The sequence below is a fragment of the Hyperolius riggenbachi genome, chromosome 6 (assembly GCF_040937935.1).
Source record: "Hyperolius riggenbachi isolate aHypRig1 chromosome 6, aHypRig1.pri, whole genome shotgun sequence".
NCBI classification, from domain to species: domain Eukaryota; kingdom Metazoa; phylum Chordata; class Amphibia; order Anura; family Hyperoliidae; genus Hyperolius; species Hyperolius riggenbachi.
Window position 1 is genome coordinate 352,151,646 of NC_090651.1, and position 19,662 is coordinate 352,171,307.

The window sequence follows — 19,662 nt, forward strand, 5'->3', positions numbered from 1 at the left end:
GGAGTCTAAACCAAGGACTCCTTACTAAATAGGTACAGACTTAAAGTGTAACTGTCGGGCATAAAATAAAAAAATCAAGTTTTTATTTTTATCTGGTAAACAAGTAATGAGGATACTAATCAGGCAATCCAAAAGTTAACATCTCTATTACTTTTCTTTTTTTTATAAATGATCATTCCCCAGTTTACCTGACTCTTATTTGGTGCGTTGCCGCACAAAGGAAGTTGCAGGGCATGCTGGGTTGTCTATTTTTGCTTCTTTATTTCCCCTCAGACTTAACTAATGTACAGAAGCAAAAAAAAAAAGACAACCCAGCATGCCCTGCAACTTCCTTTGTGCGGCAACGTACCAAATAAGAGTCAGGTAAATTGGGGAATGATCATTTATAAACAAGAAAAGTAATAGAGATTTTAACTTTTGGATTGCCTGGTGCGCATCCATATCATTTATTTACCAGATAAAAATAAAGAATTGATTTTTGATTTTATGCCCGACAGTTACACTTTAATGAACAGGAAGGGATTTGAACACAGGTCTCCTGTGTCAACGGCGGTGCCCTTAGCTAGTACACTATGCAGCCATCAGCCTCATTGGTGATTTTCGACTAGTAGCTGCATCGCATTCATATATAATTTTTTCTTTATGTAAAAAAAAAACATAATTAAAGGGCTAAGAAGGTGAAATTTACAAAGATAAAAAAAATAAGCTCTGCCCTATTTTCCACCAACTTGCATCTGGCGAGGGCTCCTCGGGTCAGAGTGTGCCTATTGGTTGTGAAGGTCAGGAACGGGCAGGGCCTATATATTCAGTGAAGCTTTAGGTCTCTTTACCATAACTTGCATTTTAAGACCATGTGACGGTATACAAAGAGCGACCAATAGGAACACCTATTTAAAGTGGACCCAAATTAAAAATACAAGATTTCAGAAATAAAATCTATTTTCTAAATTATAATAATAAATAGCAGCCTTTTTCAGCTGCATGATGACTAATATAAAATATTTTACATTTATTGGAGGAACCCCTCCCTTCCTTTCAAATTGCCGAAATTTTTCCGGCAAACTGGTGGAGTAGATGGTGTCTGGCAATGGAGAAATTGCTAATGGCTGCCCCCAGTATAATCCTAGCTATGAAAAGAGAAGGGTGAAAAGCATGCACTGAAATGATAATAGGTTTGAAGGAGTGTTTATCTATCTTTGTATGTGTCAGAGTGGTGCAAACTAAATATTTTTAATTAAAAAAATGTTTGGTTTGGGTCCGCTTTAAGTATAATAGACGCTTCCCTCCTCCTTATATTGTAAGCCTATCTGGCAGGGCTCTCCACCCCATGTGCTCTTCTCCACCACTATATGGACTCAGTGACTTGTCTGCTATATTCACCCCTATTGCAATCTGTGCATCATTGTGTATTGTTACATTACTTGTGCTAGTTTTTAATGTGGTAATGTTTCTCCTATCTATTGTACAGCCCTGCGTAACATGTTAGTAGTGCTTTACAAACAAAGTTTAATGATAATGCATATTGGCGAGGGTCCACATAGAAGTCCACATGAGACACTGCCGAGGAATTGTTCCTTACCTTGGTGATCTTGAGGAACTTGGTAGGGTCCAGCACTCGGTTATTTTTTGCTCCTTGCACTGTATTCCAGCCTCCTTCCTCCACCCTCTGGACTCCTGAGAAAAACCCCACACAGCCCATCAGCACAGGTACACGTCGGGTGCAATATATCAGCTGCCAGACAGGGGGCGCAAGCGTCTTACCTGGTCTTCGCTTCTCTTTGGTCATGAGCTGCTGGACCTTCCTCTGCTCTTCCTGCTCTTCTATCTTGGCCTCTTTGTGGATCTGCTCTATGGTTTTAGGCCCCTGGTCAGCTCTCCGGGAAACCCAGTTGCACTGATGGAAAGATATATTCAGTCATGACAAACATACCTGACATTCTTTAGGAATCATATCACATCTCTAACCATTACCATATGTATTGCCATACATTTCAGCTATAATAAAGCAGGTACAGATCTATACTGATGGATTACTGAACTGATCACATGATCAAAGCTCCTCTGGCTTTCCATTCAAATGACAAACACATAGGAGCAGGGCACATGTGAGCAGCCCTGCATCTGCTTCACGCTCGGAACGGGGAGAGGGGGTGGGGGATTTTTAGGCTGCTGCATACTTTGTCATAATTCTGGCTTTTGAGCTCTGAGCTTGTAAGAAACCACTACATACTCCACTCCCATCATAGCCACTGCCACCACCTCTTGATGCGACAAAAGATCTAATACTACACGCACAAGCTGATGGCTGACAAATAGTGACTAACCCAGACTAGAATGGCTCATTCTGCTGAATTAAATGAAATCTGTAATAAAATAAAACTGCCCCTGGGGGTTACTTACCTCAGGAGGGGGAAGCCTCTAAATCCGAATGAGGCTTCCCCCAGCCTCTTCGTCCTCCAGGATCCAGCGCTGTCAGCCCCCGAACACCACGAGTGGCATGGTTTACAATTTGCGCTCCTGCGCAGCTGCAGCTTTCCAATCGGCTCAGGCGGAAATAGGCGAGCCCGATCGAATCCGCTATACTGAGCAGGTCTCTTGCGTCGGCGCAGTAGAGCGGACCCAATCAGGCTCAGTTGTTTACACCCGAGTCGATCGGAAAGCTGATACTGCGCCTGCACAGGAGCGAAGATTATAAATAATGCCACGCGCTACTGTGCCTGCGCACAGCTTGTTGGTGCTTGTCGGGGGATTTTCGGGGGAGCCAGTGCTGGATCTCAGAGGCTCAAGAGGCCAGGGGAAGGCATTAGGATCCTGAGGTTTACCCCTCCCGAGTTAAGTTCCCCATGGGGAACTTTTTTTTTCTACAGATTCACTTTAAAGTGGTCTGAAAGTCAGCATTTCTTCTACATCTTCAGCGCTGCGTAATATGTTGGCGCTTTATAAATACAATAAATAATAATAATAATAATAATACATCTCTAATAGATTCCTCACAGCTTGAAAGCTACTATCCCAGACATTTTTTTAGCAGATCATCACTGAAATCAGGGGGTTCAGAGGTTGCGACCACATCGGGGCCCTTAGGCCAGAGGGGCCCTCCCTCAACTACAATATTAGCTCTCTATTGGTCCTGTGCTCATAATAATCACTTCTATAGATACTTTGAATTGTGGTAATTGCTAACAAACTGTATCCCATCCCCTTCATGTACCTCTGACACTGCAATTGCCATTGGTGCGCCGTATCAATTGCTATGTATAGAGTGCTTGGGGGGCCCCATTGTAAAACTTGCATAGGGCCCACAGCTCCTTAGCTACGCCACTGACTGAAGTGGTTAAACAGAGCACTTTGTCCTGCTATTCAGCTTCAAATCCGCATCCAAACTGGAGATAACAGTATCTTTACGCACATTGTAACAACATTGGAATGTAAACAAACACAGTGTAACAAGTGAAAAGGAACTCTGTGCTCCAGAGACACACACTGTTCAGAATAGCTAATAAGATGTTAATATATAATAAAAAGCAGTTTGAATAAAATGCAATGACAGCTTTTAGGGCATGATAAACTACACTTTGGAAACTTGTCATTTGTAAACAGACAATATTACTTACGCACAAAAGCAAATATGATAACTGTATGAGTAATAAAAAGTAGAGTTTTAGACCACTTTAAGCTAAAGAAAGAGCCAGCACAAACAAGCCAACAATAGCAGCCTTCCTATCCTATATAAGGACACAACAGTTTTATCACATGAAGGATGAGACTGCAGAGATGCTTCCTACCATTCTCAGGTCTATGACGTCCTGCAACATGAAGCGAATCCTGGATGAGGTCTTCCTCTCCTTCACGATCTTCTCCATCTGGTGAAAGTACTGGTCCATGCGAGGCTGCAATACAGAACAGTTAGAGCTTGTATGAACAGAATTCCACGGGCTGGACCAACAGCAACTCGGTATCCCTGGGAAATGGTGACCACCTGCGATTCGCGCTCACCTTGGCTTTCTCGAAATCCAGGTCTTTACCGATAGTGGTGAGCAGCCGGCAGAGGCACTCCAGGGACTCCTCATCGTGGTTCTTCAGCAGTTTCACCACGCAGTCGTGCATTATGGCCTCAGTCAGCATCTTCAGCTTAAAGAGTTCACCGATGAACTTAATGTTCCCGATAGACCTCCGTCGAGCTTTGTCTTTGGATTCCTCTAACTCTTCCTGAAGACGGGTCTTCTCCTCAGGCTGTGGACACAGAGCAAGAATGTCAGTGAGAGAAGACCACCATGTGTATTATACAGTAGAGGACTGCATAACCTATGCAGTCCTATATGGAATAAACACAACTGGCATACTGCAGTGCCGGACTTTCTCTTCTGAGTACTTGGATTACCTGTAGACATCCTGAGCACGCAGAACAGACCCATTGGGTGCCGAAGACTACTGTCCCCGCTTTGTATATGACTTTATTACCATATTGTCATGTAGTGCCAACCTCCTGTTTCTTTCTATTTGCAAAGGCTAATACAGTAGAGTAACTGCCTGTACACTGGTCAACCAAACCAGAACACTACCTCCTTAAAGTGAACCTCCAGACTAAAAATCTACTCAGCAGCACTGAAAAGGCTTGGTGTTTCTTTAAAGCAGTAGGATCAGCCATACTATGCCAGGGAAAAAAAACCATATATAAGTAGATAAATACTTGATCTACTTACATAACACATGTATTATACTGTCCACGTTTTGATTTCAGTGAATGTTATATAGTAAATGATGAGAATTCTGTTCCTGGTGGGGGCCATGTCTTTTGCCCACAGTTAAGGCCAACTCGTGATGTAATTTCTGCCCTTTACTTTTTTTCTTGTCTCCTCCAATCGCTGAGTCGCCTCAGCCTTGCTTATAAATACAAGTCAGTAGGGGATTAGGTTTCAGATAAGCAGCTGGCAGGGAAATAAAGGAAAGAGGAGGAATACATTATAGATAAAAAGAACCCCCAGCATGCAATTCTTTGGCACCGACTACTAAAGGGCCAGTGCTCCTTAAGTATGTGATAACTCCAAATCATAACAGCAGAAAAAGTTTTGAACGTTTTGAATGCAGGATCAGCATCTTTATCACTTGATACACTCAGGCCAGTTGCTGTTGAAATTTGATTTTTATGGTGACAATACCGCTTTAACAGTTTCACAGCATCAGAACGTTGCTTTTCTTACCCAAGCCTAGTTTTTAGCTGCACAGAAGAAATCTGCCCGGGCGTTATTCCCCTGATGCTGTGCAAAGCATGATGGGATTTCTGATGTTGTTCTCGTTGCCTAGCTCGCATAGCTGTGAGGGGTGATCAGGACACAGGACAGTTGGAACTGTGTCTCATGCTCCCTGACACCTCCTTTCAACCAAAAAAGAGCCTTTTTTATATTTTGATATTTCCTGATTACGGTGATTGGCTCAGTGATCAGGGGCTCAGGAGCCAATGAAAACGGCTCCTGACCAATGTACAGAACTCAGTTCTGTGCTGATGGAATCGAGCAGCGTTAAAACGATCAGGCATCAGGCTTAGGCAGCCACAGCTGCAGCATAGTTTTTACTACAGCCGGACTAGAACCGGTTAAAGTGGAATGGTCATCAAAATTTGTTTTTCCTCTAAAGTATTAAACAGTAAAAAAAGAATATAAAACACTTGCTCTGCTGTCTTTTGATTGCTTCTTTGCACCTTGCTGAAGCTAACCGATATCTGTTGCAGGCTGCAGGACAAATTATCAGATGTACTCACAGAGAAGTAATCGGTGAGCAAACAAAGGAGATAAAGTTCTCAGTTTCCCCCCTGGATACAGCAGAAGCTTTTCTACCTTGTTTACACAGTATATAACACTTCCAGCACAATCGGATTGTTCTGCTGGGTAATGTCAGGCTTATCAATTAGCAGCTAAATGAAGTGTAATAAGCATGAGTTTTAACCCTTGTAAAACAGTCTGTAGATACAATTTGATGACAATACCACTTTAAAGCAGACCTGAACTCTTGCACAGCGCACAATGAAAAGTCTTTATTTCACATGTAGTTGCTTAAAGTACTCCTGATTCTTATTTTACAGGGCCATTTAAAAGAAAGAAAAACAAAACAAAAAACATACATAACACCTATTGTGGGTTCCCATCACCCCTTCTTCTATCCTGTCAGCTCCACCTTACTATCCTTTCGTAAACGCCGGCATCTCCACAGCAATAGCACTGACCAGGAAGTATGCCGGAAGCACTTCCGGGTCAGCGGCCTTTTTGTTGTGAAGATGCCGACATTTACAAAAGAATGCTGCGGCGGATCAGCAGAGCTGACAAGATGGAAGAAGCAGCAATGAGAACCTGGAGTAGGTGATTTTATACAGTGGCTTTATTTTTTAACAGGCTATTAATAATGAAGCAGGAGGTGCGATTCAAGTGGGCATGGTCAGGGGAGGAAGGGGCGTTCTTAGGAAACGAACTGACACTTCCTCCCCGCATATATGATGTTCTTAAAGAGAACCAGAGATGAAGCAGCCTCTTGTATTTTACCTTATAAATCAGTGGGAACATGACAGTAAACACCTAATCTGCTCTTTGTTTAATTGTTCTCTGTTTAATCTGACTGTTATCACCTCTGATAAGAATCCCTGACTGAGCACTCAGTCTAGCTTTGCTACGGAAAGATTATAGCTGAGTCTGTCTTCTCTGGTGTCTTTTCTAGCCCAAGCCTGCCCCCTTGTGGCTGTGCTATAATGACTCAGCTATAATTATTCAATGCAAAGCAAGACTGAATGTTATCAGCTGTGATAAGAATCCCGGACTGAGCAGACACTTTTAGCAGTGAGGATGAAACAGAGAGCATGGTAAGTGTTTTCTCTAATGTTCTTACTGATATATATGGTAAAATACACAAGGGTGCTTCGTCTCTGGTTCCCTTTAACCAGTCGAACATTTTGACTGAGTAGAGCAGGGACCACAGGGGGCACCAGACAAAAAGGATGGACATATGTCCCAGCACCCCAAATACAGTGGTATAAATAAAATGCAAACAACCCCTCAGTTCATGGGTAATTTAATAGAAACCTGAAAGAAAGAGGATAGAAGAATTACTTACCTCGGGCTTCTTCCACCCCCTTGAACTTCGTGGGCTCCCTCGCCATTCTCCGGGGCAGCTTCGTTCGTCTGCAATACTTCCTGTTAGTATGGCCTCAAAACTGAAAATACTGAAAAGTGTAGCTGGTAGCAAGACTTCCAAACCCAACGGAGCTACACTTTTCAGTAGTTGTCCCACACATCACTCCACAGGTGCCCATTCACTTGTCATGTACATCACTCCACAGGGGCCCATGTCCCTAATGACAGTGCACCAGTCACCCCACCTTGGAGCAGTTTTGATACCAGACACGGGTGCGGTTGCTGTGGAGACGCTATTTGCATGACACACAAATATCCCACAGCACAGCCACTCCCTCACACTGCGCTCTGCTGCAGAGGAGCTGTTCCTTTGATGGCTCCACCACAGTCGTCCGGGAAACCGGCAACCAACCCTCTAATACAGAGATTTCAGCATTACCGTCTTTGCCAGCTCTAAATCCTTCTGTTTTTTCTCAAAGACATCGTCATCCACTTTGTCCCTCTCAAACTCCTTCTGGCAGCGGTTTAGCAGCAGCTTGCGGAAATTCACTGTGCTCCCGGGCTTATCTGTCATCGGCACTTTTAACTAGAAGAAAAGGAAGATGGATAAGTCGTATGAAGACAAGACAAATAATTTATATTGAGCTTTTCTCCTTGCAGACTCAAAGCGCCAGAGCAGAGCAGCAGCCACTAGGGCGCGCTCTATTGGCAGTAGCAGTGTTGGGGAGACTTGCCAAAGGTCTCCTACTGAATTAGTGCTGGCTTACTGAACAGGCAGAGCCGAGATTCAAACCCAGGTTTCCTGTGTCAGAGGCAGAACCCTTAACCATTACACTATCCAGCCAACTGCTAGGCTCCAACAAGAGACAGCGAGACCAATGGGAGGACACCTAACACAGAATCTGCTGCTCTTATCTGGTCTGTAACTAGAACCTTCCCGACCTTCAGATAATGGCACGGGACAACCCAAACTCTCAGATACAAGGGGGGGAGCAGGTAACTATAGCATTCTGCAGAATATGATGGTGTGAAGCGGCGGGCCAGCCATGTAACCACTTTGTAGACACTCTGCAGAATACAGAAAGGAAGGGGGGGTGGAGACCAGAGCCAGGTAACTACTCTATAAATACTATGCGGAATATTGGGGGAGGGGGGGGGGAAGCCATGTAACTACCCTGCGTAATGGGGAGGGCCAGGTAACTATGCACTATGCATAATTAGCAATGGGGTGTGTGTTGGGGGGAGGGGGGGAGTTGGTGAAGCCATGTACCTACTCTGCAGAATACTGAAGGGGGGAGGGGGTGTGTGCACTGCAGAGCTGCTGTAGAGGCTCTTTTAGACCAGCAGAATTTTGGGATTCAATTCCTAGCGGATCTCAAAGCTCTACGTTCTACAAATGGAGATTGTGCAGGAATGTTTGTATCTGTCCAATGTGTTTGCAATATCATTTTTCCCAGATGTAAATGTCGGCCCTACTGCATTTTTCGTGCACTTGAGCTCCTGTACAAAGTATAGTAGCGCAGGAAAATCACATAGCAATTGTGTTGCTACGCAATGTTTTGTGATCTGGCAAATCAAATGTTTCCCCTCTCCCTTTTTTGTTTTTATCCCGTCACAACCACAAAAGCGCCATACACCTGACAGACTGCACAAAAATGGAGCTGCGTGGTAGTGGAAAAGGAGTGAAACGCAATAGCGTTGTAGTGCAATTGCAATTCACAGTGGAATAGGGTCCTAAGGCTCCGGCCGTGGGATTGTGCTTTGTCCTTCTGTAGACGCACTCTGCCCAGGAGGCGGCGCAGAGTACCAGTATGTTCTGCTGAGGTAGATCTAGGTAAAAATGGAGCGTTCCATAGCGCATTATCAAGGGGTGACTTTATTCGCAAATATAAGTTATACTTACAAAAATAAGATAAACAACTCGCATGTCAGCGGTACAGCCAACCGCTTCAAACCCTGGCAGATAGACGACAGCACGCTGTATGGTACAACCTACCATACACTATAAAATTTCACAATCACCCCAATTTTCCAACATGTCGGAAAAATTTAGAAAAAAAGGATTATTTTCCATTTACACTCTATTCGATCATTTTGGTCTAATCGGGAAAATCGAATGTAGCGTTGAAAAGAAAAAATGACTCCCAATTACTGACTAAATAAAGATACAGTACTATATATACTTTATGTGCTTAAAGTGGATCTGAAAGTAAAAAAACAAAAAAGAAAACAAAACAAAGTGTTTCACTTACCTGGGGCTTCAGCCAGCCCCGTGCAGCCTTCCTGTCCAGCGCCGGTCCTACAAGATCCTCCATTCTCCCGCCGCCAGCTACTTTCGGTTCGATCAAAACGGCAACTGCACCTGCTTGCCCCGGGGCCACACGTAGCTTTCTTCACGTTCCCACCCTCTATAGCGTCTGCGCAGGACGCTATTGTAGGCCGCAGAGCGCAGAAAACTACGCATGGCTCAGATGCAGTCGACGGTATGCCCGAACTGAGTAGCTGGCGGCGGGAGAACGGAGGATCTTGTAGGACTGGCGCTGGAAAGGAAGGCTGCACAGGGCTGGCTGAAGCCCCAGGTAAGTGAAACACTTAATTATGACCATTCTTGTCCCTTGGAGTTTACTATAAAGGGATTCTACTGGTGCCAAAAAACAAGAGACCCTCCCTTCTCCCTCCAGTATATCTGTGAATAACATTCCCTGTGAGCTGACTCACTGTGGCAAGGCATCGGCACATGTTGGCGTAGGCTACAGAGAAGCTGGGCTCATCGATCGCCTTCTCAAACACCAGGTCAATGACGCCCTTCAGTCTCTCCTCCGTGTCCACCGTCAGGTCCGTCACCTGCTTCATCAGCTGGTTAAACATCTGTGGCGTCAGCTTGTTCAGGATGCTCCGAACTTTCCGGAAGAGAGCCTGCGAGGAAAAACTGAGAGCTGACACGTGTCATGTGATAATGAGGCAGCATCCTTCACCCAATCGTAAACAGGACGAAGATTTCCAGTGTTTTCAATAAATGATTCCCCAAAGACAACTCACCTTATTAAACAATGATGCCCACCACTCCCCCCCCTGTTCCCCTCTGCCACCCCTCTTACTTACCTAAACACCCCCCTGCAGCTCACTTCCGGGTCGTCGGGAGTCACCATCAGTGCACAGATGTCGACCGGCTGCTTGCAACCCACAGCAGCCAGGAGCGCTCTGCACATGCCCATGATGTCACAATTATGTCATGGGCATGCGCAGCTTTCTGTTGGTGGGATCTGTTTGCTGCTGCAATGTTTTTTAATTAATTAAAAAAAAAATGTTTTTGTTTATTCCACTGACCCCCCCGAGATCCACCATTATGATCTCATGAGCTGATGCCCATGAGAGGGATCAGATTGTGAGCCATTCCAGGGGACAGCCAAGTGACAGGACTGTCCCCAGTACAGCGATGCGCTAGATCGCAGCACTGTACAAAAGAAAATGATTGTTTATTTCCTCCTAACAGCCTGCCAGCTCCGATCGCAGCTGTCAGGCTGTTTCAGCGGGGAGGCACGCACATCCATGTGCGCGATCCCCGCTAATCTCTGCCTAAAGGACCTGACGACAATCGCCGTTAGGCGGTTGGGAAGGGTTAAACACACAGCTAATATGCAATGGACATTTGGAGGAGAAGCATTCTTTTGCAAAAAATAAATATATATTAGATGCCTGATGACATCTACTGACATCTATTTATGATTACAACAGAATGTTTCTACTCTGAATGTCCAGTGCATAAAAGCTGTGTTTAACCTCCTGAGCGATAATCCCGAGCTGAGCTCAGGGTATATCGCGCAGGAGGATTTCTCAGGCCCTGGTGGGCCGATTTGCATAATTTTTTTTTGTTACACGCAGCTAGCACTTTGCTAGCTGCATGTAACTTCCGATCTCGGCCGCTCGCCGTGCCGCGCAGCCCCCCCTCCCCGACCCCTTGCGCAGCCTTGCCAATCAGTGACAGGCAGCGCTGAGGGGTGGATCTGGACTCCCTTTGACGTCAGGACGTCATCCCGCCCCGTCGCCATGGCGACCGGGGAAGCCCAGCAGGAAATCCCGTTCTGCTTACTCTGATCGCCGAAGGCGATCGGAGTGGGTGGGGGGTTGCCGCTGCGCTGCGGCTATCATGTAGCGAGCCCTGGGCTCGCTACATGATTTAAAAAATAAAAAATTTAAAAAAATAGTGCTGCGCCACCTCCTGGGCGATATAATTGTATCGCCCAGAGGGTTAAACATCTTGTTAATATACAGGAACTAAGTCTGAAGAAGGCTTATTAGCCAAAAGCTTACTTTTTATTTACTTCCAAGTTAGCCAATAAATGGTATCATCCCAATTCCAAAATTCTTGTTTATATTAATGTAAGCACGCTGAAACTAGGCTTGTCACAACAATTCTCTACAATGTATGGAGCTTCTTCTCTCACACTTACTCACTTGGGGCAGGTGTGGAGAAACAAGAAACAACTGTACAGCTGATTGCACCCGCAGGAAAGTGAAAGCACCAGGGCTGTCTGAAAATCAGTGCAGCACGGTCTACAGATTCCAGAGTATATATGAAAACAAACTGGGGCTTACAGTTAGTTCTGGAAATGTATAACTTTGCATCAATTGAGTGTTCTCTGTCTCCAGCGCATATGTGTAAGTCAGGCTGCCGCGCTGCCTGCACTCACCTGGGTGCGGATGGTCTCCGGGTCCTCCACTAGGCTGTCCCTCTTCACGTTCGGCTTCCAGGCATTCTCTGACTTCTTCAGATGAACATCGTCCGTCACGGAAATGTTCATTATGATCTTGCGGGGCTCCCTCCTCTGGCCTGGCTGGGACCGCCTGGGAACACCCACGTTCAGCAGCTGGAAGACAGAAACGTTTGCACGGATACCATCATCATGTGTGACCATTACCGCTGCAGCATGGTGGGGTAGCGGCCTGCACCTTCACCAAGCGCTACAGTCCTGGACACATCTGTGCGGACACTGTGTGTTTGGTTCAGGCTCTCCGGGTTACCCCACATCACAAAGCTATACAAGCTGGTAGGTTGATGCTCTGTGGATTGAAGATACTTCTTCAACCAGTTCCTGACAATTTTGGCATTACAACTGTCGCTATTGTGACCGCAATAACATATAAATAACATCTCTGCTGTAAGAATAAAGCCTGATGTGTAGTTGTGTCACTAGTAGGGATGGTAAATGAGATACAAATAATTCTGCGCTGTTGCAAGTTTATGCAAATGTATGCACTCCTTTTGCTCATAAAATAAATAATTTCATATGCTGTTAAATTTGAGGTTGGCGACTACAAATGAAGTTACACAGTAGTACTATATATGTATATATATGTGCACTCCCTGCAGAGCTCTTGTGAATCCACTGAGAATGTTGTGCACACTGATCGCAGAGGTGTTGTCTATCACCTGTAAACCAGGTTCAGATTGTACAAGACCTGGATCATCACTCTAAAGCCCCATCTTACACCATACCATTTTTTGTCTGATTCGATTCAATCAGACATGTCCGATCGGGATTCGATTCAATTTGCCATTGCAAAACAATGGCAAATTGAATTGAATCCCAATTGGACATGTCGGATTGAATCAAATCAAATCAATGAATCAAACAAAAAATTGTATGGTGTAGATGGGGCTTAACCTCCTTAGCGGTAACCCCGTGCTGGACACGGGGTAAGCTGCCGGAGAGTGCCGCTCAGGCCCTGCTGGGCCGATTTTCATAATTTTTTTTTTGCTGGACGCAGCTAGCACTTTGCTAGCTGCGCCAGCACTCTGATCGCCGCCGGCCCCCGCCCGATCGCCACTATCTGATGCGGCGCGCGCCCCCCCCCCCCCCGCTGCCTGGCCAATCAGTGCCAGGCAGCGCCGAGGTGTTGTTCGGGACTCCAAATGACGTCCCGACGCCGCTGACGTCGGTGACGTCATCCCGCCTCGTCGCCATGGCGACGGGGGAAGCCCTCCAGGAAATCCCGTTCTTTGAACGGGATTTCCTGATCGCCTATCGCCGGAGTCGATCGGCGGGGCTGGGGGGATGCCGCTGAGCAGCGGCTATCATGTAGCGAGCCCTGGGTTCGCTACATGATTTAAAAAAATAAATAAATAAAAAAAACTGCTGCGCTGCCCCCTGGCGGAATCTTTCATACTGCCAGGGGGGTTAAAGAGACTCTGAAGTCTCTTAAAAATCCTCGTTTTATTATAAAATCCTGTTTAACATAATAGTCCTACCTAAACCGCTGCATCCCCACCACTGTAATCTAACTAAATCCCCCAAACTCCCCGGGGGGCAATCCGGGCAGCACTTCCGTGAGAGGCAGAGCTATGAGCCGCAGCTCTGCCTCTCAGCGTGTCTGTCAGCCAGGATCGCCGCCTCTCCCCTGCCCCTCTCAGTCTTCCTTCACTGAGATGGGCGGGGGAGAGGCGGAGATCCGCCGCTGATAGACGGGCATGGAGGCAGAGCTGCGGCTCATAGCTCTGCCTCCAACAGCAGCAAAATCCACGGCCAAGAAAGTCGTGGATTTTGCGGGGGAGAGGGAGGGGGAAGTTTGGGGGGATTTAGATAGATTACAGCCACGGGGATGTGGCGGTTTAGGTAGGGCTAACATGTTAAACAGGATTTTGTAATAAAAAAAGGATTTTTAAGAGACTTCAGAGTCTCTTTAAGGCTCAACAAACACCATACAATCTTGGTTGTCCAATCTTACCACTTTCATGTAGTATAAAGCCCCATCTACACCATGAAATTTTTTGTCTGATTCGATTCATTGATTCGATTCAATCCGACATGTCCGATCAGGATTCGATTCAATTCAATTTGCCATTGCAAAACAATGGCAAATTGAATCGAATCCCGATCGGACAGGTCGGATTTAATTGGATCGTAAATAGAATCGTAATCTAATCGCACAAAGAATCGTATCGTGTAGAGGAGGCTTAAGGGCTTATCCAATCAATCATTCAAGGTATTTTCAATCTGCTGGCCCTTATACAACATAGATTTGGTAAATCTGTACAACGAAGATTGTATGGTGTGTGTTGAGCTTTAGATGTACCCACAAGTTCGATTGGACCAGATGGCTGACATAGCACAGTGTCAGCTTCCTGGCCAGGAGTTTCTTGTTCCTAAAAGCATATGCCAACTTAATATAGCTGTAAAATTCCTAAGTTTTGGCAGTGATGAAATGCCTTTTAGGTTGCATATTTTCAATCAACAAGACATAGGTATATGCAAATTAGAAAAGTCGGAGAAGTGGAATCATAAACTGAGGAGTGGCTGGATAGTGTATTGGTTAAGGGCTCTCCCTCTGACACAGGAGACCTGGGTTCAGATCTTGGCTCTGCCTGTTCAGTAAGCCAGCACCTATTCAGTAGGGCAAGTCTCCCTAACACTGTTACTGCCTATACAGCGCGCCCTAGTGGCTGCAGCTCTGGCACTTTCAGTCCACAAGGAAAAAAGCGCAATATAAATGTTCTGTGTCTGTCAGAGTCCGAGTTGGGAGTATTTTTGTGCAGACTCTACAGCAATGAATTGAGACGGACCACTATACCCAGCCATGCACATCTCTAGCGATCAGACTGGGATTCTAGGGCCCCAGTGCTGTACAGATGCACCGCTAGGTAATGCCAGAGCTATGTATCTGTACAGCACTGGGCCCCCGGAATTGTCACCCTTGCGATTGCATCCGACTGCTACCGGCGGCAGTCATTAAAGGGGCACTATGGCGAAAAATTCTAAAATGTAAAATATGTGCAAACAGAGACAAATAAGAAGTACATTTTTTCCAGAGTAAAATGAGCCCTACATTTGGAAAATAATTAAATCCCCGAGATCCCCATGAAGAGATGGACTAATCCAAAACCTGTCAGATTTCTACTACCTACTGTAAGTGACAGCAACATAGGAGAAAAGTAATTTATGGCTCATTTTACTCTGGAAAAAACATACTTCTTATTTGTCTATGTTGGCACATATTTTACAATTTTTCGCTATAGTGCCCCTTTAAAGGTGTAGAAACTGATTATAGATATTAAAGGGGTTAATAGGGAAAGTATGGGTTTACTGGGCAAAGAAACCATTTTTTTTTTTTAACCTTGCCACTTTAACGTTTATTTTTCCAGCTAACTTTTATGAAATGGTTACTGCTATTTTCTTCAGCAGCAATTGCGCACTTTTAAACTGGAGTGCGCAGGAGACCTGTAAAGAAGGCAGCTAAATTAGAAATCCCCAGAATATGACCCAAATTAAATAAATAAATGGAAGGATGAGGCATGACTGACAGCCAATCAGATTCTGGCATTCATATTTTACTTCCCTCTGCAGAGAGGAGGATGCCATGTGATTGGCTGAATCAGTTTAAAGTGGACCTGGACTATTACACAGGACAGAATGAAAACAAAGAGAAATGCACCCTGTATGTATTTTGAGTTTATTATACTGAAGGATGTGCTGCACTGATATATAGCAATCTAGTCAATAAGTGGGAATTTGTTTGCACTCGAACACTATATCCGCCAGAGCATCCACCAAAATGTCTTCCTGTATCATCCTGATTCAAAACTTCTTGCTGCTACCTTAAAATTAGGTGGGGGGTACCCGAACCCTACATCTTAGGACAAAACAATATATTATAAACTTAAGCGTGTGTGGTGTGAAAAGGCAAACTGTGTGTATGGGTATTGTATTTTAACCTCCTTAGCGGTAACCTGGTGTGTGACACGGGGTAAGCCGCCAGAGGGTGCCGCTCAGGCCCTGCTAGGCCGATTTACATAATTTTTTTTTTGCTGGACGCAGCTAGCACTTTGCTAGCTGCGCCAGCACCCCGATCGCCGCCGCCACGCGCCCGATCGCCGCTATCCGGTGCGGCGCGCGGCCCCCCCCCCCAGACCCCGAGCGCTGCCTGGCCAATCAGTGCCAGGCAGCGCCAAGGGGTGGATCGGGTCTCCCAATGACGTCCCGACGTCGCTGACGTCATTCCGCCCCGTCGCCATGGCGACGGGGGAAGCCCTCCAGGAAATGCCGTTCTTTGAACGGGATTTCCTGATCGCCTATCGCCGGAGGCGATCGGCGGGGTTGGGGGGATGCCGCTGAGCAGCGGCTATCATGTAGCGAGCCCTGGGCTCGCTACATGATTTAAAAAAAAAAAAAATTTTTTAAAAAACTGCTGCGCTGCCCCCTGGCGGTATTTTTCATACCGCCAAGGGGGTTAACTTGTATTCTTTGCTTAAATAAAAATGAGCAGTATTCTATGATCCTTTTCATGTGCAGCGCTCCTTTAATTTATAATATGTTGTATTTAGAGTTTAGTCTGTTTTGTGTCTAATCACAAGTTGTAATTTGATCTCCCCTATGTCACATGACTGCCACAGCAGAGAAGGCAGATAAGCTCATTTGATAGCACAGGCTGTTAACAACATGTCGGCTTCCATGAAGCAGGAAGTAGAAACTGTGCAGATTTATTTTAGGATTTGTATCAGCTGTAACAAAAATGTTTTTCTTTAAAGGTTATTATGCTGTTGCGTATCTTTTAGAGCAGAGAGGACGTTCTGAGTTCAGGTCCGCTTTAACTATCTACCTTGAAGTCAATACTCCACAGAAATATCCAATATACTCACTGGTACCCCTCGCCCTCCTGGAGCTAAGCGGCCAAAGTCTGCGTACGCGGGGGTGAAGTCCGGCCCCTTCTGCAGCATGCGAGCATCCAGAGTCCTTATGGGCAGCTTCGGCTGATTGATCTGTAAATGGGTAGAGAAATGTTGACATTTGTGACATGATGTTGGCAGTCAGTGGATGGAGGGGACGCTGCGTGGAGGCCACAAGGAAATGATGACACAATGGAGAGAACACACCCCACTACTGTGACTATAAAGATAACAGGAGTACCCAGATATCACATGACCCCACTACTGTGACTATAAAGACAACAGGAGCACCCAGATATCACATGACCCCACTGCTGTGACTATAAAGACACACAGAGCACCCAGATATCACATGACACTACTGCTGTGACTGTAAAAACACACGGAGAGACACACATGACAAACACCCAATAATGCGCCCATCTCTACCACCAGCTGAAACACAGAGCAGACTTGCACCTAGACACCTCCCTCTCTCCTCACTTTGTCCAGGACCACATCGCTGATGGGCGGCAGGCCTTCTGGCTTCTGCACGCACGCCGGCATGAATTGGAAGCCCAGCAGGAAGTCCCGGTCATACTGGCGCTTTCCATCGTGCGGCACGTAGGATGACGGCGTTGCTGGAGCCTCCTCGGACTCATCTGTGGGCGGCTCTGTCGGGTTCACGCCTGCATGAGGAAGCATCGAGAAGGTTGTACCACATGTAAGGGGGAGGGGCATCACATCATTCTGCTCAATGGAAAAACAAAGTTCAGCCACTGATTTCTTATGGCCCTGGCGGTGTGGTGCGCATGGACGGGAATATGACAGGGAAACTCGGGAATCCTAGTGACTCACTTCCTGTCTGGCAGGAAGTACGTCACTGAGTGGGGGGAGGTGCTATACATGACCGTCTGAGGACTCTGCCGCAGGGTCATAGATTTGTGGCTTTCAGCATAATTTTCGCTTAATTTTGAGCCGACTTTAGCAGTTAAAGTGAACCAGAGACGAAGCACCTTCATGTATTTTACCATATGTATCTGTGGGAACATTAGAGAAAACCCCTACCCTGCTCTCTGTTTCATCCTTCACTGCTCAGCCTGCCTGTTAGCAGCCCTGATAAAATCTCTGACTGAGCATGCAGTCTGGCTTTGCTCAGGAATCATTATAGCTGAGTCTGTCTTCTCTGATGTCTTTTCAAGCCCAAGCCTGCCCCCTTCTGGCTCTGCTATAATGACTCTGCTATAATGATTCCTGAGCAAAGACAGACTGAATGCTCAGTCGGGGATTTTACCAGGGCTGATAAAAGGCAAGCTGAGCAGTGAAGGATGAAACAGAGAGCAGGGTAGGTGTTTTCTCTAATGTTCCCACTGATATATATGGTAAAATACAAGAGGGTGCTTCGTCTCTGGTTCACTTTAATAGCAAAGCCCCTTATATGCTACCATCACCAAACTGTGACGTGTGTTAAAGTGGACCTGAACTCTTGAACAGGACAGAAGAAAAACAGATAAATGCACCCTGTATGTATTTAAAAAGTTTAGCCTGTGTAATTCCCCCCTCATCTGTGTCTAATCACAAGTTGTAATTTGATCTCCCTGCTGTGTCACATGACTGCCTATGGCAGATTAGCAGATAATTCAATTTGAAAGCACGGGCTGTAAACAATATGTCTGCTTCCATGAATCAGGAAGTAGACACAGTGCAGATTTATTTTAGCTGTAACAAAGAAATGTTTTTTGTTTAAAGAGGAACTGCACCAAGAATTGAGCTTCATCCCAATCAATAGCGGAGAACCCCCTTCCCATGAGAAATCTTCACCTTTTCTCTAATAGATCACCACATGGATACATGTAAAAACGGCACCGACCGATGTGGGCGCAGGATGAAGCAGATAACCGGCTTAATGTGGTCCTGAACCAGTCCTGGCAGTATTTATCATTATTCCCCTCCAGGCCGCCATGAATAGTGGGGGACAGACATCATTACACCGGGTTTTTTAAAATTAATTATTTTTTTTTTTAGCAATTTGGCCTCCGTCTTTCACCAGTGCCGAAATTAGCTTCTGAGAGCTGCTATAGCTTTAATTCACATTACTGTCTGTGGTGCGCCCAAATTTGCTGGCGCCAAAATGTTCTGCTTCACATCAGGGAGCTGTATTGGCTGACAGTGTAGTAAACCCCCCCCCAGTGTGATGTCAGGACCATGGTAGTGACATCACACTGTGGGAGCCTTGCTTTATTGTGGGAAATAACAGCTGTTTCCAACTTCCAAGCAATCAGTATCTCCCTCTGCGCATATGATTATTTATTTAAAAAAAAAAAAACCTTTTAGCCTAACATATTGTTAGGGGTGTGGTTATAGAAAATGACAGTTGGTGCCTTTTTTTTCATGTCTACCAGTAGTAAAGATGACGATTTGCAGGCTGATTGTGGATAAGACAATATGAACAAATTACATGGCAAATATCAATAATTTCTTGATCTCGCCTATTTTTTTAACTTCTCAATTTGCAATGTATGGATTTATTTTTTTTTCACTTTTCGCTACAGTTCCTCTTTAAAGGGGTTCCGTGGAGTGCTGAAATAATCAAAAACTGACACTTACCTGGGGCTTCTATCAGCCCCCTGTAGCTGTCATGTCCCATGCCGTCCTCCTCTGATCACCCGTTTCCCGCCACCAGTCAATAATTCGTCTAACAAGACGAATAGAGTGCGCTCGCGTCTCCGGGAGCTTACTGCGCAAGCTAAGGTTTTCTTGTACTGCTCCTGCGCAGTAAGCTCCCAGAGACAGACTCCAGATTGTTTGCACAGAACGCTTGTCATATCCTTGCTGGCTATGATATGCAAACTTCAAAGGTTCCTGTCCCACTTTTGAACTTTGCAGACTTCAGTCAGCCTAACT

General features: G+C 45.6%; 1 protein-coding gene across 11 annotated transcripts in view; it reads right to left on the reverse strand.

Moving 5' to 3' along the window:
• EIF4G3 (eukaryotic translation initiation factor 4 gamma 3) overlaps positions 1 to 19,662 on the reverse strand; it is a 137,410-nt gene that overhangs the window by 28,640 nt on the left and 89,108 nt on the right. For 8 of the 11 annotated variants that reach the window (XM_068241675.1, XM_068241673.1, XM_068241672.1 and 5 more), the window contains 9 exons: positions 17,251 to 17,447; positions 16,753 to 16,872; positions 11,810 to 11,986; positions 9,837 to 10,034; positions 7,558 to 7,704; positions 3,997 to 4,233; positions 3,786 to 3,890; positions 1,762 to 1,894; positions 1,580 to 1,674 (listed from right to left, as the gene is read on the reverse strand). In XM_068241675.1, coding sequence (XP_068097776.1) covers positions 1,580 to 1,674; positions 1,762 to 1,894; positions 3,786 to 3,890; positions 3,997 to 4,233; positions 7,558 to 7,704; positions 9,837 to 10,034; positions 11,810 to 11,986; positions 16,753 to 16,872; positions 17,251 to 17,447 — 1,409 coding nt within the window. The remainder of the gene's footprint in view (positions 1 to 1,579; positions 1,675 to 1,761; positions 1,895 to 3,785; positions 3,891 to 3,996; positions 4,234 to 7,557; positions 7,705 to 9,836; positions 10,035 to 11,809; positions 11,987 to 16,752; positions 16,873 to 17,250; positions 17,448 to 19,662) is intronic. The other 3 variants (XM_068241669.1, XM_068241678.1, XM_068241674.1) reach the window with 1 other exon arrangement.